Source organism: Magnolia sinica, chromosome 2 (assembly GCF_029962835.1).
Source record: "Magnolia sinica isolate HGM2019 chromosome 2, MsV1, whole genome shotgun sequence".
NCBI lineage: Eukaryota > Viridiplantae > Streptophyta > Magnoliopsida > Magnoliales > Magnoliaceae > Magnolia > Magnolia sinica.
The window spans coordinates 36,338,589-36,353,585 of NC_080574.1; the positions used below are offsets into that span (position 1 = coordinate 36,338,589).

The window sequence follows — 14,997 nt, forward strand, 5'->3', positions numbered from 1 at the left end:
CTAATTTGGTGGAGGGACGAAAATGACGTTATTACACCCGTCAGACCTCAAAAGCTTCACCAGATGAGGATCCACATTGAAAGCTGCTTCTAGAAGTGATGGTGATAGAGCTCTGAACAGTGATGTCTTCCCACCAAAATGGCTGAACCCAGGCCTGACCAAACACAATGATAAAGACAATCAGCCATCATAATTCACAATATCTGGACCATTCATGATCTCTTGGTTCAGGCCATGGATGGGGGGTGCCCAAAAACCATACGGGTCCATTCATGAGGTGGGCCATATGTACAAACCAATGGTCATATATTTGATTCAAACATGTGGCCCTTTTTTTTCTTACCAGATCAAGCTTGTTTTTGGGGCACAACACATGCATAGCATGGTCCACCTGATGAAAAGCCCATATCACATACCCACATTGGAACCTGTGGCTTGGGTAGGAAAGAGAGAATATGCAAGGGGTGAAGCAACACTCACAGTGGACTAGTGATGACAGAAAACCATTCCAACCCTTCACCATCTGCAATCTTTGATACCCCAAAGAACCTCGGCACAACGAACAAACTGCCCGCCGTGACCTTCGCTTTCAAAGCGTGAGCACCATCGATTCCGGTGATCTCAACACGACCACTCCCACTAACAATGTAGATCATCTGAACTGCTGAATCGGGCAAATACCCTATTGAGCATGTTGCATCAGCATCAAGCTTCACAAGATTGGCACTCAGCCCAATCTCACCCAACAAAGGCAAATTCAAATGGGTCAATGTGACAGCCCGCCCCCCGTTCTTAACATCCACATCGAACGGTACGGTATTGAAGTTAAAAACAATCCCTTGAGCATCCTTGTCACAAGGTTTTGGGAAGCGCATCCCTTCCTTAACCTTGACAACTATTTGGCCAGTTTGGCTTTTCATGAGCTTGTTCACGCTTTCTTCATCTAAATCCCAAGTCTTACTGAGAAACTCATTCGAGAAACCGTTGAAGATGTTGTTTGTTCCTGTTAGAAAGAAGTAAGTGAACACGCCTGCAGTGTAAGCCTTTTTAGTTTCCCCCAAGAAGACAATGATGAATTCAGAGTCTCCGTCATTGTACCACCATGACACCACTCCAAGATTCAGTGGTATTGCGTCGCCTTGCTTAAGTTTCACCACCTTTTCTTTTGGACCTTCTGGCGATACAATGCCAACTGTGGCAGTACCTGCAAGACATGTCTATAAGATTAATATTCGCTGGTACAAGGAAAGATTTTAAGTTTAAAAGATAAAAGGAGAAGAACGAAGAGATGGGAAAGATAACAGGCATGTAGCCCAATTCCTAACCAAATCTCTAGATGATCATGCTTCTCACGCTAAAAAATTAAAAATTAAAACCCACTTGCTGATTTGAGGGAAATTTGGGTTTTCTGTTAAATCGAAGAAAATCAAATCAAGTACTCAAAAGAAGATAGATTTCTTGAAGAACGTCTACTCTTTTTTATCTTTTATCTTTTTTTTTTTTTCTTTTCTTTTCTGGAAGAAAATGACAGAGACGCTAAGTGGGATATTTGAATTAATTTGACATAATCATCATTAATATAAAATAAATCACTTTAATCCCCATCATCAGCTTATCTCATTAGTATGTCCGCTTTCACTTTCATTCATGTTCTAATTCTTCGTTGCAACTGATAACATTAACTTAAGAAAGCTATGTATGGACTGAAGTGACTGAAGCAAGCTTTGCGGGCACATATGAGTCAAAAATTTTGATACTCTGGCAATGTGTGATGATGATACGCAGGAACTTTTAAATTGCTTAGAAATTGCATACATGGTGTACAGGTAATTCAAATTAAGCTTATACAAATTATGAGTCCTGGTCATATGTATTATGAAAGAAAACTTAGATTTATTTGATTACCTATCTGATTATGGACAATATTAGCCGGTTAAAGATGAAAATTATCCAATGTTCCTATTTTAGTATGCAAGTGTCCACAAATCAGATGTTAGGATTGCTCAACCAGGTTGTGGGACTGACATTTTGAAGCTTAGTTTCAAATTTTAGTTGGTCTAATTTGAATTACTGTATATCAAGCATCATACTTTGCCAGCTATCTTAAAAGGCATCATGGAACATATGAAAGTAAAATCTTATGTGTCATCTAGGGTATGTTTGGTTTTCAAATTTCCTATAAAATGCTAAGTAAATGAGTCATAATTATCATTTTCATTTGTTTATTTAAAAAGAAATTATGGCTCATTAATTGATAGCCAAATACACTCGTAATAGAAGTAGATAAAGTAAATTATAATCATTATATTTTTATAATATAAAAAAATCATTTTTCATTAATTCTAAATGAAATAAATAATATAACAAAATCATTATTGCAATAAAATGTACGTGATCTCACCAAATAATTTCAAGAGTAAATACTCGTTATCAATTTATAATAATTTACTGTTGTAATTAAAAAACCAAATAGGCCCTCAGAACAATACAGCAAATTCCTCTATCAATTGAAGGAAGAGTAGCAAGTAGATGTTTCCTCTAATACTAAAACAACATAATTAACATAAAGTGTGTGTGTGTGTGTGAGATATATATGTAAAAAATAAATAAATATATATATAAACCAAATTGCCATTTACCTTGCAAGACGAAGCCAATCTTAGCCGAATCAGCATAGTGGGGCAGAGCTAAACCACGCGGTTCCAAAATAAGCTTTCCTGCCCCAACTTTGGCCTCGCTAAGCATGGGGAGATCCGAACTTAGCCAGACGTTATAAGATCCACCATCACTACCATAATACTTTTGAGGTGATTTGGGAGAAAGATCTACTTCCATGGCCTTCTTTTCTTCTATTTCTATTTCAGTTTCAGTCGCTTCTAGATGACACTGTAAATGATGCAAATGTTAGTCATAATACATTGTTCTTAAGGTTGTACACGAACCAAGTTAGCTCAGTTAGCTCGCTTGACTCAACTCAAAAAAGCTCAGTTCAACTCGGTTCAAAATTGAGTTCGAGTCGAGTCAAGCTAAGCTGATTTTTTGAGCTTGAAAAAATTTGGAACTGAGTTCGAGCTTGCCCGAGCTCGACTCAACTCAAATCAAACCAAACTCAAATCGAGCCAGTTCGGTGACTCGGCTACTTTGATATTGATATTGCTCACCAAGTGTTTGATGAAATAACTCAACGAAGTGTTGGCTGGTGGCAAGAAATATATGTATATGAAATAAATACATTTTTTCTTGATTTTGATGTTGCCTACAAGGTGTTTGATGGAATACCTGTAAAACTACTGCTGTTGCTTTACATATAGTGAAAATTTGAAGGTGCAGTTTATGTGTTTGTGAAAATGCTGCACAGGTGAACCCGACTCTATCTTGGCTCGAATTGGCCTGAGCTACCAACCGAACCAAACTAAGCTGGCCAGTCAGCCTTGAGGACCGATCCGAGTCGAGTTCGAGCTGGGGTCAGCGAGTGGCCCAGCCGAGTCAAGTTGTGCCAAGCTCGACTGGGTTCAACTCTTGTACACCTCTAATTGTTCTTCTTTAGTTTTCTTTTGGGTTTGATTGGGTCCACTGGCATCATGAAATCTGAATTGTTCATTTGGTGCACCCTAGCACGAATCGTTGCTTGCCTGCACGTAGATACAACCGGACTATCGTAACATGTTCGGTTTGGGGAGTTTTGCATATCAAACCAAGGGTTGATGTCTCTCTCCCAATTATATCCCTAGGTGTGTCTCACCTAAATCACATATCAACCTGATTTTTTGGAATCATGAAATGAAGTGTGATGGCACATATGATGTTTGGAGTGAATTTCACATAAATATCACCGTAAACTCTGTAAAAATTATGGGTGTGTGTCTCTTTCAATTGTTTTTTTCTTGGCATGGCCCACCTGAACGACAGACCGGCCTGATTTTTGGCAATTTGCCTTAAGAGGTGCTGATGCATCTGATGGTTGGAGTGGATTTCATATATACATCACATGGGGCCCATCCGAACCCCCTCAGTTTTGCTAGCAGTAAGCCTCCTGAGGGGCAGCTCAGCAGGGGCCTACTCATGGCTCACCATAGACTCATAAGAGTTTCAACACAGATCATAGGTTCGTGACCATTGTGATGTGTGTGCATGTGTGTAAAAAAGAAAAAAAAAAAAAACGCGCGGCTTGATAGGGACAGACACTCTTGCGCAGTGACCGGACCGCCTGAATCATAGCTGCAATTGTCCATTAAAAACTTCCTATGGACCACAAATGCTTTGGAGCGAGATGATATTTGTGTGGTCTCTTCATCTAGGTGTTTGTGACCTTATCCACGTAAGGTTTGAGTTAGCTTCATTTTTGGTATCATGCCCTAAAATGAGCTTTCAAAACAGTTGGACGGTGTGGATTCAAGGCACATGCATCACTGTGAGCCCCACAGTCAGGGTCCCACCCACCTCGGTGGTTGATCCGGGGTCTCACTTAATCCGGACGCGGGTTTCCTGCGAAAGCCTTTCGCAGGAAGTTCCTGCGCAAGGTTGCTGCGTGGGACCCACCGAGATGTTTGTGTAAAATCCACCCCGTCCATTCGTTTTGAGAGATCATTTTAGGTCTTGATACCCAAAAATAGATTTATATAGCACTCATGTGGGCCACACGAGAGGAAACATTGGGTATTCAGTGAGAACCGTTGAAACATTATTTTGGCCATAAAAGTTCCATATCAAGCTATATTTTTGGTGTTTTCACTTCATCACATTCGGAATGACATTATAAACGGTTTGGATAGCGTATAAACATTAAGATGGAGTCCAGGAAGGTTTCAACGGTGGGAATTTCTTTTCCCAATTTTCCCTCTGGTGTGACCCACTTAAGTTTTGTATCCACCTAATTTTTGGTCGCACGTCTTAAAATGATCTCTCAAAACCGATGGACGGAATGAATTTCTATCATACATTACAGTGGGCCCCACCCAATATACTTGCGCAGGAACTTCCTGCGAAAGCCTTTCGCAGGAAATCCGCGTCCACTTAATCCACTCTCCCCGGAAGCGGATTGGCTGGCGTACGCACATCAGCTATATAGCTGGTGTAGGTACGATGTCGTGCGACGAGGAGCGCTGACGCTCCTCGAGCTCCAGAGTTATGCGAACGGTTCAAAGGAGATCAAAGTTACATGGGCCCACATTGATGAATTTATTATATCCACATCGTTCATTAATTTTTTGAGATCATTTTAGAGCATCATCCAAAAGATGAATCATGTGAAAAGATCAAATGGACCACACCACAAATAGCAGTTTCACTGTTAAAAAATTCGTAGGGCCCACCATAACGTTTATTTTCCATCCAATCTGTTCATAAGGTCACAAAGACCTGGATGAAGAGGAAAAACAAATTTCATATTGATCTAAAACTTCTGTGACCCCAAAAGGGTTTCAATGGTAGACATTCAATCCCCCACTGCTTTTTTAAGTGTGGACTACTTGATTGTTATATCTGTCTTATTTTTTGTCTCAAGCCTTATGAAGATCTCGCCAAATGGATGGACTGTTTGGATATAACATATACCTCATGATGGGACCTACAAAACTTACTGACATCAATACATCAGATATATAGCTGATGTGTGTGGTACACTAGCCAATCCGCTTCCACTCTCCCTATCTCTGCAGGAGACTTGGATTGCGTCCTACCCCCGCCGGACCGTAATCCATCCAGGCAGGGACCTGTGGCGCCCACCGAGATGTAAGTGTTTTATCTATGCCGTTCATTGCTTTTATAAGATCATTTTAAGATATGAAATAAAAATTGAAGCACATACAAAGCTACTGTGGACCACATCAAAGGAATCTGCAGTGATAATGACACTCACCGTTGAAATCTTTCTAAGGGTCACTGTAATATTTTTATACCATGAAACATATTAATAAGATCATGCAGACGTAGATGAAGTGAAAACACAAATATCAGCATGATCCAAAACTTCTCCAAATCCCAAGAAGCTTTTAATGGTGAACGTTAAATCCTCACTTTGTGGTCCATTTAAGCCCTAGACCTGCCTCATTTTTTCGTATTTCACATTATAATGACCTGAAAAAAACGATTAACAGATTGGATAAAACACTTACTTCATGGTGGACCCTATAGATCCCTTACCGTCTGGGGGGTAGGACGCAATCCGCGTCCCCCCTAAGAGTACAGGGACGCGGATTGGATACTGACAAGGTCGGTAGCCAAATCCCAATAGAAGTGATGTCACCAAGCTCTATGGACCCCACCATGATGCATGTGTTGTATCCATACCGTCCAACCATTTTTAGAGCTCGTTTTATGGCATTACAAAGAGAATGAAATAGATCTAAAGTTCAAGTGGACCCACCGTAGAAAATAGTGGGGACAGTGACATCCACCGTTCAAAACTTCTTAGGGGCTACAGTAGTTTCCGATGAAGATGATATTTTTGTTTTCACTTCATCTATCTATATGTTAACTTATGAATAGGATGGATCTCAAAAATACATCACTGTGGGCCCTATAAATGTTTCAATGGTGGGTGTGACGGCTCCCACAGTTTTCTGTGGTGGGTCCACTTAAAATTTAGATCTATCTCATTCTCTTTGTAATGCCATAAAATGATCTCTACAAATGGTTGGACGGTACAGATACAACACATGCATCATGGTGGGGTCCATAGAGCTTGGTGATGTCACTTCAGTAGCGATTTGGCTACCGACCTTGTCAGTGTCCAATCCGAGCCCACGCGGATTGCCTCCTACCCCAGGACGGTAATCCGTCTGGGTAGGGCCATGTGGGGCCCACCTTAATGTAAGTGTTTTATCGATGCCATTCAACGCTTATCATATCATTTTAAGGTATGAACCAAAAAATGAGGCAGGTCCAAGGCTTAAGTGCACCGAAAAGTGGGGATTGAATGTCCACCATTAAAAACTTCTTGCGAGCCAGAGAAGTTTGGGATCAAGATGATATTTCTGTTTTCACTGCATCCACGTCTATATGACCTTATGAATAGGTTGGATGGTAAAACAAAACATCACGTTGGCCTTTGGAAAGGTTTCCACGGTGGGTGTCATTATCAATGCAGCTTCCTTTGGTTTGGTCCACTGGAGCTGCGGACCTGCCTCATTTTTAGGATTATACCTTAAAATGCTCTGATAAAAGAGTTGAATGGCGTGGATAAAACACTTGCATTACAGTGGGCCCCAGAATATCCCTACCTAGATGGATTACCGTCCAGGCAGGGTAGGACTAGAGCTACGCAGAATCTGACCCGATCTGACGGATCCGATGGATCCAACCCGATCTAAATCGAAGGCTAGGATCGGGTCGGATTGAGTAAGTTCACTCAGATCCGACCGTATATCGGATCGAGTTCGGATCAGTGGCTAATCCGGACCGATCCAATCCAAAATCCGATCCGATTGAACCCGATGCGGACCGATCCGATATATGGTGGAAATCAATACTTCTACTTTTTCCTGTGGTATGGTCCACTTGAGCTTTAGATATGCATCAATTATGGGTTCAACCCCTAAAATGATCTGAAAAAACGAATGGACGACGTGGATAAACCACATGCATTCACGGTGGGCCAACAGAGTTTACTTAGCAGATAAGAGCGTACTGAGTAAAGGAAACGGATTGGCTCCACCAGCCAATGGTTGGTGGTTGGTGCTCTATGAGCCCTACCGTGATGTATTCGTTTCATCCATGCCGTCCATCTATTTTTCTAGATCATTTTATCGTATGAGACCAAAAATAAGGTATATCCAAGTCTTAAGTGGACCACATTACAGGAAATAAAGTTGAATGAACATTGACCATTAAAAACTTTTTTGGGGCCATAAAAGTTTTGGATCATTCTGATCTTTGTTTTTTCCCTTCATCTGGGTCTACATGATCTAATCAACAGATTGGATGTCAAATATACATTACAGTGGGCCTTAGGAGGATTTTAATGGTGGATATCCAATCACTATTGTTTTCTTGTGGTATGGTCCACCTGAGATCTATATCCCTCTCATTTTTGGGACTAAGACATAAAATGATCTATAAAATTGGATGAACAAAATGGATGAAACACATACATCATAGTGGGGTCCACGGAGCACTGACTACCATGGCATGGGGAGTAACAAATCCGTTTCCCCGAGTAACACAAACATGTAGTCTGATTTCGTGTTTCACATGACACCATCTATATAGCTGGTGCTGACTGCTGATATGTGTGATACGTGTCATGCGAAGACAAGTGCAGACGCGCCTCGAGCTCCGAGTTGTATGAACAACTCAAATGAAATCAAAGTTACATGAGCCCCACAATGATGTATTTATTATATCCATACCGTTTATCCATTTTTCGTGATCATTTTAGAGCATTAGAAAAAAAATTACTGAATCATGTCTAAAGCTCAAATGAACCACACCGAAAATAGCAGCAAGGATAATGATTTCCACCGTTAAAAAATTCGTAGGCCCACCATAACGTTTATTTTCCATCTAATCTGTTAATAAGGTTAAAAATACATGGATGATGAGGAAAAACAAATTTCATAGTGATCAGAAACTTTTGTGATCTCCAAAAGGGTTTTAATGGTAAACGTTCAATCCTCCACTGTTTTTTGCAGTGTGGTCTAACTGATCTTTAGATCTGTCTTATGTTTCGGCTCAAGCCTTAAGACGAACTCTCTAAATGGATGGACAGTTTGGATATAATACATACCTCATAGTTTGACCCACGGACTCAACCTGATCCGAACTGTACCCAATTCGATCCGACTCGGTTTCCTCGAACGAGTCAGACTCTGTTCGGGTCAGGCCAGCCGTGCATCGAATCGGATCGAGTCAGTTGACCCGGACTCGGTCCCGGATCGGATCGAGTTCGGATCAGTTACTTGAAAATTCGAATCGAGTCGAGTTGGACCCAATCTGGTCTGACTCGACTCGGTTCTTACCTCTAGGTAGGACGCAATCCCCATCAAGAGTGAGAATGGATTGGCTACTCCCCTGCCACCAGCCTGTGGTTGGTGCTTTGTAGGCCCCACCATGATGTACATGCTTCATCCATTCTGTTCATCCATTTTTAAAGATCATTTTAGGGATCGATCCCAAAAATGTGAGGCATATAAATCTCAGGTGCACGGTGCACCACACCACAGGAAAACAATATTGATTAGATATTCACCATTAAAATCATCATAAGGTCCACTATACTGTTTATTTGACATTCAGTCTGTTGATTAGGTCATACAGACCCAGATGAAGGGAAAAAAAACAAAGATTTGCTTCATCCAAAACTTTTATGGCCTCCAAAAAGTTTTTAATGGTCGAAATTCATTCAACACTGTTTCCTATAATGTGTGGTCCATTTGAGATTGGTATATAACTCATTTTTTGTCTCATACCATAAAATGATCTAGAAAAATAGATGGATGGAATGGATAAAGCACATACATCATGGTGGGGCCCACATAGGACCGAACACAAGCCATTGGCTGGTGGCGAGGGGAGTAGCCAATCCGTTTCTGTCAAGAGTATAGTTTGCAAAACTTAGGAAGCGGATTGGCTGGTGTACCTCACACCAGCTATATAGCTACTGTATTGACGTTAGCAAGTTCTATGGGTTTGATCATGAGGTATGTGTTATATCCAAGCCATCCATCCATTTGGCGAGCTCGCCTTAAGGCTTGAGAAGAAAAATAAAACAGATATAAATATCAAGTGGACCACACTGAAAAAAGTAGTGGGGGATTGAACGTCTACCATTAAAACCTTTTTTAAGGTCACAGAAGTTTTGGATCAATATGAAATTTGTTTTTCCTCTTCATCTAGGTCTTTATAACTCTATGAACAAATTGGATGGAAAATAAACGTTATGGTGGAGTGAAAATCATTATCTCCGCTATTATTTGTGGCGTGGTCCATATGATCTTTGGATATGATTCATTTTTTGGATAATGCTCTAAAATGATCTCTAACAATAGATGAAAGGTGTAAATATAATAAATACATCACTGTGGGGCCATGTAACTTTGATCTCCTTTGAACCATTCGTACAAGTGGGAGCTGGACGAGCGTCAGTGCTCGTCTTCGCACGACACGTACCTACAGCAGTTAGGGGTGTCCATCAAGTTAAACCAAGTTGAGCTGGCCTCAGCTTGACTCGGCTCGAACACTGGCTGACCTTAGCTTGAACTCGGCTTGGCTCGGTCCTCGAGCCTAACTGGACAGCTCAGCTCAGTTTGGTCAGCAGCTCGGGCCGAGTTTGAGCCAAGATCGAGTCGAGTTCGCCATTGAGGCATTTCCACAAACACTTGAACTGCAACTTCAAAATCCTACTGTTTTACAAATAGAGGCAATGGTTTTATAGGTATTTTATCAAACACCTTCTACGTACGAAAAAAACAAAATTAAAGAAAAAAAAAAGAGAAAAAAGGTATTTCCATTAGGGTTTATGAAAACCCACATCACGAATTTCTCTTGAAAGCTTATGCTGTTGTGGTTCTCGCCACCTTTGAATTGGGTATGGGACTGTTTTTTCTATTAGTACTACTTCCACGAGTGCCTGAATCAATTGTTGTGGCTAAGAAGCTAGTGTGGGTGGCTATTGCACTACTTCACATTGCAGTTGCCCTGAAAACGGCTCTTCATATCATAAATTGATTTTGTGAGGGAGCGTTGGGGGCAATCAAGTAGAATTGCTATTGCTGTAGTGGTTGTTGTAGTTGTTATTATCGATGCCAATGTACATACCTTCCTTGCCACCAGCCACATTTCGTTAAGTCATTTTATCAAACAGCTGGTGAGCAATATCAATGGCAAAGTAACCGAGTCCCCGAATTGGTTCGATCCGAGTCGAGTCGAGCTGGGGACTGCTCAAACTCGGCTCAAACTCTTCTTTGAGCTCAAAAAATAGCTCGAACTCAACTTCGAACCAAGTCGAATCGAGCTTTTTTGAGTCAAGTCAAGCGAGCTAACCGAGCTAGCTTGGTTCCTATACACCCCTAACAGCAGTTAGTGTGTGGTACACCAGCCAATTTGCTTCCCAAAATTTATCACAATAACAAACGATAGCAGACTGCATGTGCCACCGAGCACAGAGATATACCTATGCCAGGGCTATGTGGGGCCCACAAATATGTCTGTGAAAAATCCACTCTGTCCAACTTTTTTAAAAGACCACGGTAGGAGATAAATCTAAAAATCAGGCATATCCAAAACTCATGTGGGCCATACCACATGAAACAGTGGGGATTGAATGCCTGGAGTGACAGAAGCTTTGTATAAGGATGATATTTGTTCATACAGTTTATCTCAGTGTTAATAACCATATGAACGGTTTGGATGGTATATAAACATCATGATGAGCTCTAGAAAGGTTTCAACTGTGGCCTTTACCGTTCCCACTATTTCGTTTGTGGTGATCCACCTGAGTTTTGGATCTGCCTGATTTTTAGAATCCTATCTACTTAGGTCTTAAAAAACAGATGGATGGAATAGATTTGTCACGGACAGTTCTGTGGGATGCACACAGCCCTGACACATGCTACTCATCACAAATGCGGCAGCATGGCTCGTAAGATCCATGGCATTTCAAAATAATACATATCTAAACAATGGAAATGAAGAAGAAAAAAGTTCACTAGAAAATTTTGTAAACTTCAAATAACCTAAAGTAGTTTTACTTTCTATCTTTATTAGATGAAAAGAAACTTATTAAGAAAAAAATTACTATGCACTTTTATTAACTCACAAATGGGTAACGTGGGCTTGTTTAGTTGCTCACCTTTTTAGGTGAAAACCGTATACACCTTTACACACATATCATGGGCAAAAAATCCGAACGGAACATGTCATGCGGCACCCTATTAAACCCTCGGGTCTCAAATTTTAACTTGATCCAAAACTTTAGTGGGTATAACAAAGTAAAGCTAAATTTAAAATGAGGAAAGTATTTCACTTTATTATGGCCCACTAGACTTTTGAATCAGGCTAAAAGTTTAGTTTCATAGGGAGCCACATCACATGAACCATTCAGATTTTGTGCCCATATCTAGGGGTGTATATCAAGTCGAACCAGCTCGAATTCGGCTCGGCTTGGTTTGGTCAGCAGCTCGGGCCGAGTTCGAGCCAAGATCGAGCTGAGTTCGCCATTGAGGTATTTCCACAAACACCTGGACTGCACCTTCAAAATCTCTCTTAATGTGAAACAGAAGCAATGGGTATTTGTTTTATCAAACACCTTCTAAGCAATATAAAAACTAAGAAAAATCAAGGAAAAAAAGGGTATTTGTTTCATGTACATACCTTCCTTGCCACAAGCCACACTTTGTTGAGTCATTTTATCAAACACTTGGTGAGCAACATCAATGGTAAAGTAACCGAGTTATCGAACTGGTTCAATCCGAGTTCAATTTGAGCTGGATTCGATCCGAGTCGAGTCAAGTTGGGGCCCGCTCGAACTCGGCTCAAACTCATTTTCGAGCTCAAAAAATCAGCTCGACTTGGCTTGAACTCAGCTTCAAACAGAGTCGAATCGAGCTTTTTCAAGTCGAGTCGAGCGAGCTAACCGAGCTAGCACAGTTCGTGTACACCCCTACCCATATCACGTGCAAAAGTGTTCACAAGTTCTCACTTAAAAAGGTGCAGAGCACCTAAAAAGTACTCAAAACTAGGGTTGTACACAAATCGGGCTAGCCCGGTTAACTCGCTCGACTCGGCCCGAAAAAGCTCGACTCAGCCCGACCCAGAACTGAGTTCGGGCTGGGACGGGCCATTTTCTTCAGCTCGAAACTGAGTTCGGGCCGAGTTTTCTTTAGCTTGAAAGCCTGACCCAACTCGACTCTATATATATATATATATATATATATATATATATATATATATATATATATAGGGAAAAGGTACTATGCGCTCGACCTGACGATAAGCTCCCGTGAGGTCGAGCTGTGTGGGCCCCACCGTGATGCATGTCGACCATCAACACCGTGCATTTGATGGGTCTCCTTTAAATTATGTTATATCCCAAAAATCAGTCGTATAAGGAACTCAGGTGGGCCATAGCATCTAAAATCATGTGAAGACACCGTTAAAACATATAAAAGCACTTGGTGGGGCCCACCTGAGTTTTAAATGCTGCTGAAACTTGGTCTGAACCCTCATCTAAGTGGGACACACATAATGGATGGGCTGGATTTGCAAACCACATCTCGGTGGGCCTAAAAAATGATTATGAATGTTTTAATGGTGCACGACCCCTCCCCACTTCTGTATGTGGTGTGGCCCACACAAGTCAGGGATTGATTTGATTTTTGAGACCTAGGCCCACGATGGAATGGTGCATCTGACTAATAGGGTAGATGTTTGAAACGCATCACGATGGGGCCCACACAGCTCGACCTCATGGGACGGACTCGTGAGGTCGAGCGCATAGTACCTTTTCCCACACACACACATACACACACACACACATATATATAATATATATATATATATATATATATATATCTATATATATATATATCTATATATATATCCTAAATCTTTATTCTAATCATTTGAGACAGATAAGTGAGAACGTCGTCCGTCCCTTTATAGATGGAGCAGGCTCGAAACTGGCCCGAACTCACCCGATTGCTGACCGAGCTGAATTCGGGCTAGACATGTTAGCCCAGTGACCCGGCCAGGCCGGGTTCGGGCTGGGTGTGGCTGGTGATCGGGCCGGGCCGGGTTGAGCCCAGTTCGACTCAGATCGACTCGTGTACACCCCTACTCAAAACCCAGTGTGCCTCTTATTTCTCTCCATTTACCTTTTAAAGAGTAGAGAAAAGAAATATCAAAAGCTATACGAAACCAGTAACTAAATAGCTATCTTGGATCTACAGTTGTGTATAAAGATAGAGAAATATCAATGCAATAGGAAACCACCAACCAAGTAGCTTTTAAGGGTTTATCTCCCCTTACCTTTTAGAGAAATATTAAAGCAATCCTCCAATCTCACTTGTGTAGAAAGAGTAGGCAGGATATGTATTCGGTAAATTGGTTTTTCAGCCAGCTCATCGCCTGACCATGCTTATTCATGTGCGTGGGCTAGATTGTAGTTTCAATGTTTCTCAAAATACCTTTAAAAGCCGTGCTTTTTCATTGGCCATTTTCAGTGTACGTAATCCTCAACTTTTACAATAAGGAAGAAGAAACCATAGCAATAATAAAGAACTCTCTCAAACCAACCTCAAAGCTATATGCCATGCTGACACATGTGTGGTGTATGCACGAGCTGCCACACACGTGTGTCGGCTTACCAAAGCTCTCTAAGTTCTTATCCTCATTAAAAGTGCATTTTTAATGAACCTTTACACTGGTAGCACTGTTTGCTGATCCAAGCCATTGATCTCACATGGACCACTAATGCCACAAAAAATCTCCCAGCTTGAAAGATAGTAACACTTCCATCACTGGCCTACCAGGAGACAATTAAGAGAAAAAAAAAAAAAAAACAACTGTCCTGAATCTCACTCATGTGGTATGTCAACATACGTGTTGCAAAGTCTCTCGGTCCATCTCATGTGAGCTAGGCAATAATTTACATGTACTTATTACACGGGACATCCCATCTGGAACGTGTCACACGTATAGAAGATAAAGACTTCTCATCCGCTAGGCCTCTCAAATCACAATACATGGGCCATGGTCCAAAATCAGGCGGACCAAAGGAGATGAGCCACACAACCAGAACAAAGCCCGAAAGTGGTCCTGATTTTCTGGGCATGGCTTGCACTTGGGCAATCTAGAGAATGTAACCAGCAATCCCATATGAGAGAGAGTGAGAAAGAGGGGGAGAGCTGACCTGGCGTTGGCTGGGAGAGAAGGAGAGGAATGGATGTGAGAGTAGGGAGGGAGGATTGCTGGTTTAAATAGAGAAGAAAAGAGGCAGCTGGAAGGAGGGAATTCTCTTCTATCATTCCTTGTCTGGATCTACACATTTTTCATGCGTGC

General features: G+C 41.4%; 1 protein-coding gene across 1 annotated transcript; it reads right to left on the bottom strand.

Moving 5' to 3' along the window:
• LOC131224944 (glutelin type-D 1-like) lies at positions 1-2,835 on the bottom strand. The gene is made up of 3 exons (XM_058220382.1): positions 2,640-2,835; positions 481-1,204; positions 1-154 (listed from the first exon to the last, which is right to left on the bottom strand). The coding sequence occupies exons 1-3, from the start codon at positions 2,833-2,835 to the stop codon at positions 1-3; spliced, it is 1,074 nt and encodes a 357-aa protein (XP_058076365.1).
• Between the last annotated feature and the right edge of the window lie 12,162 nt (positions 2,836-14,997).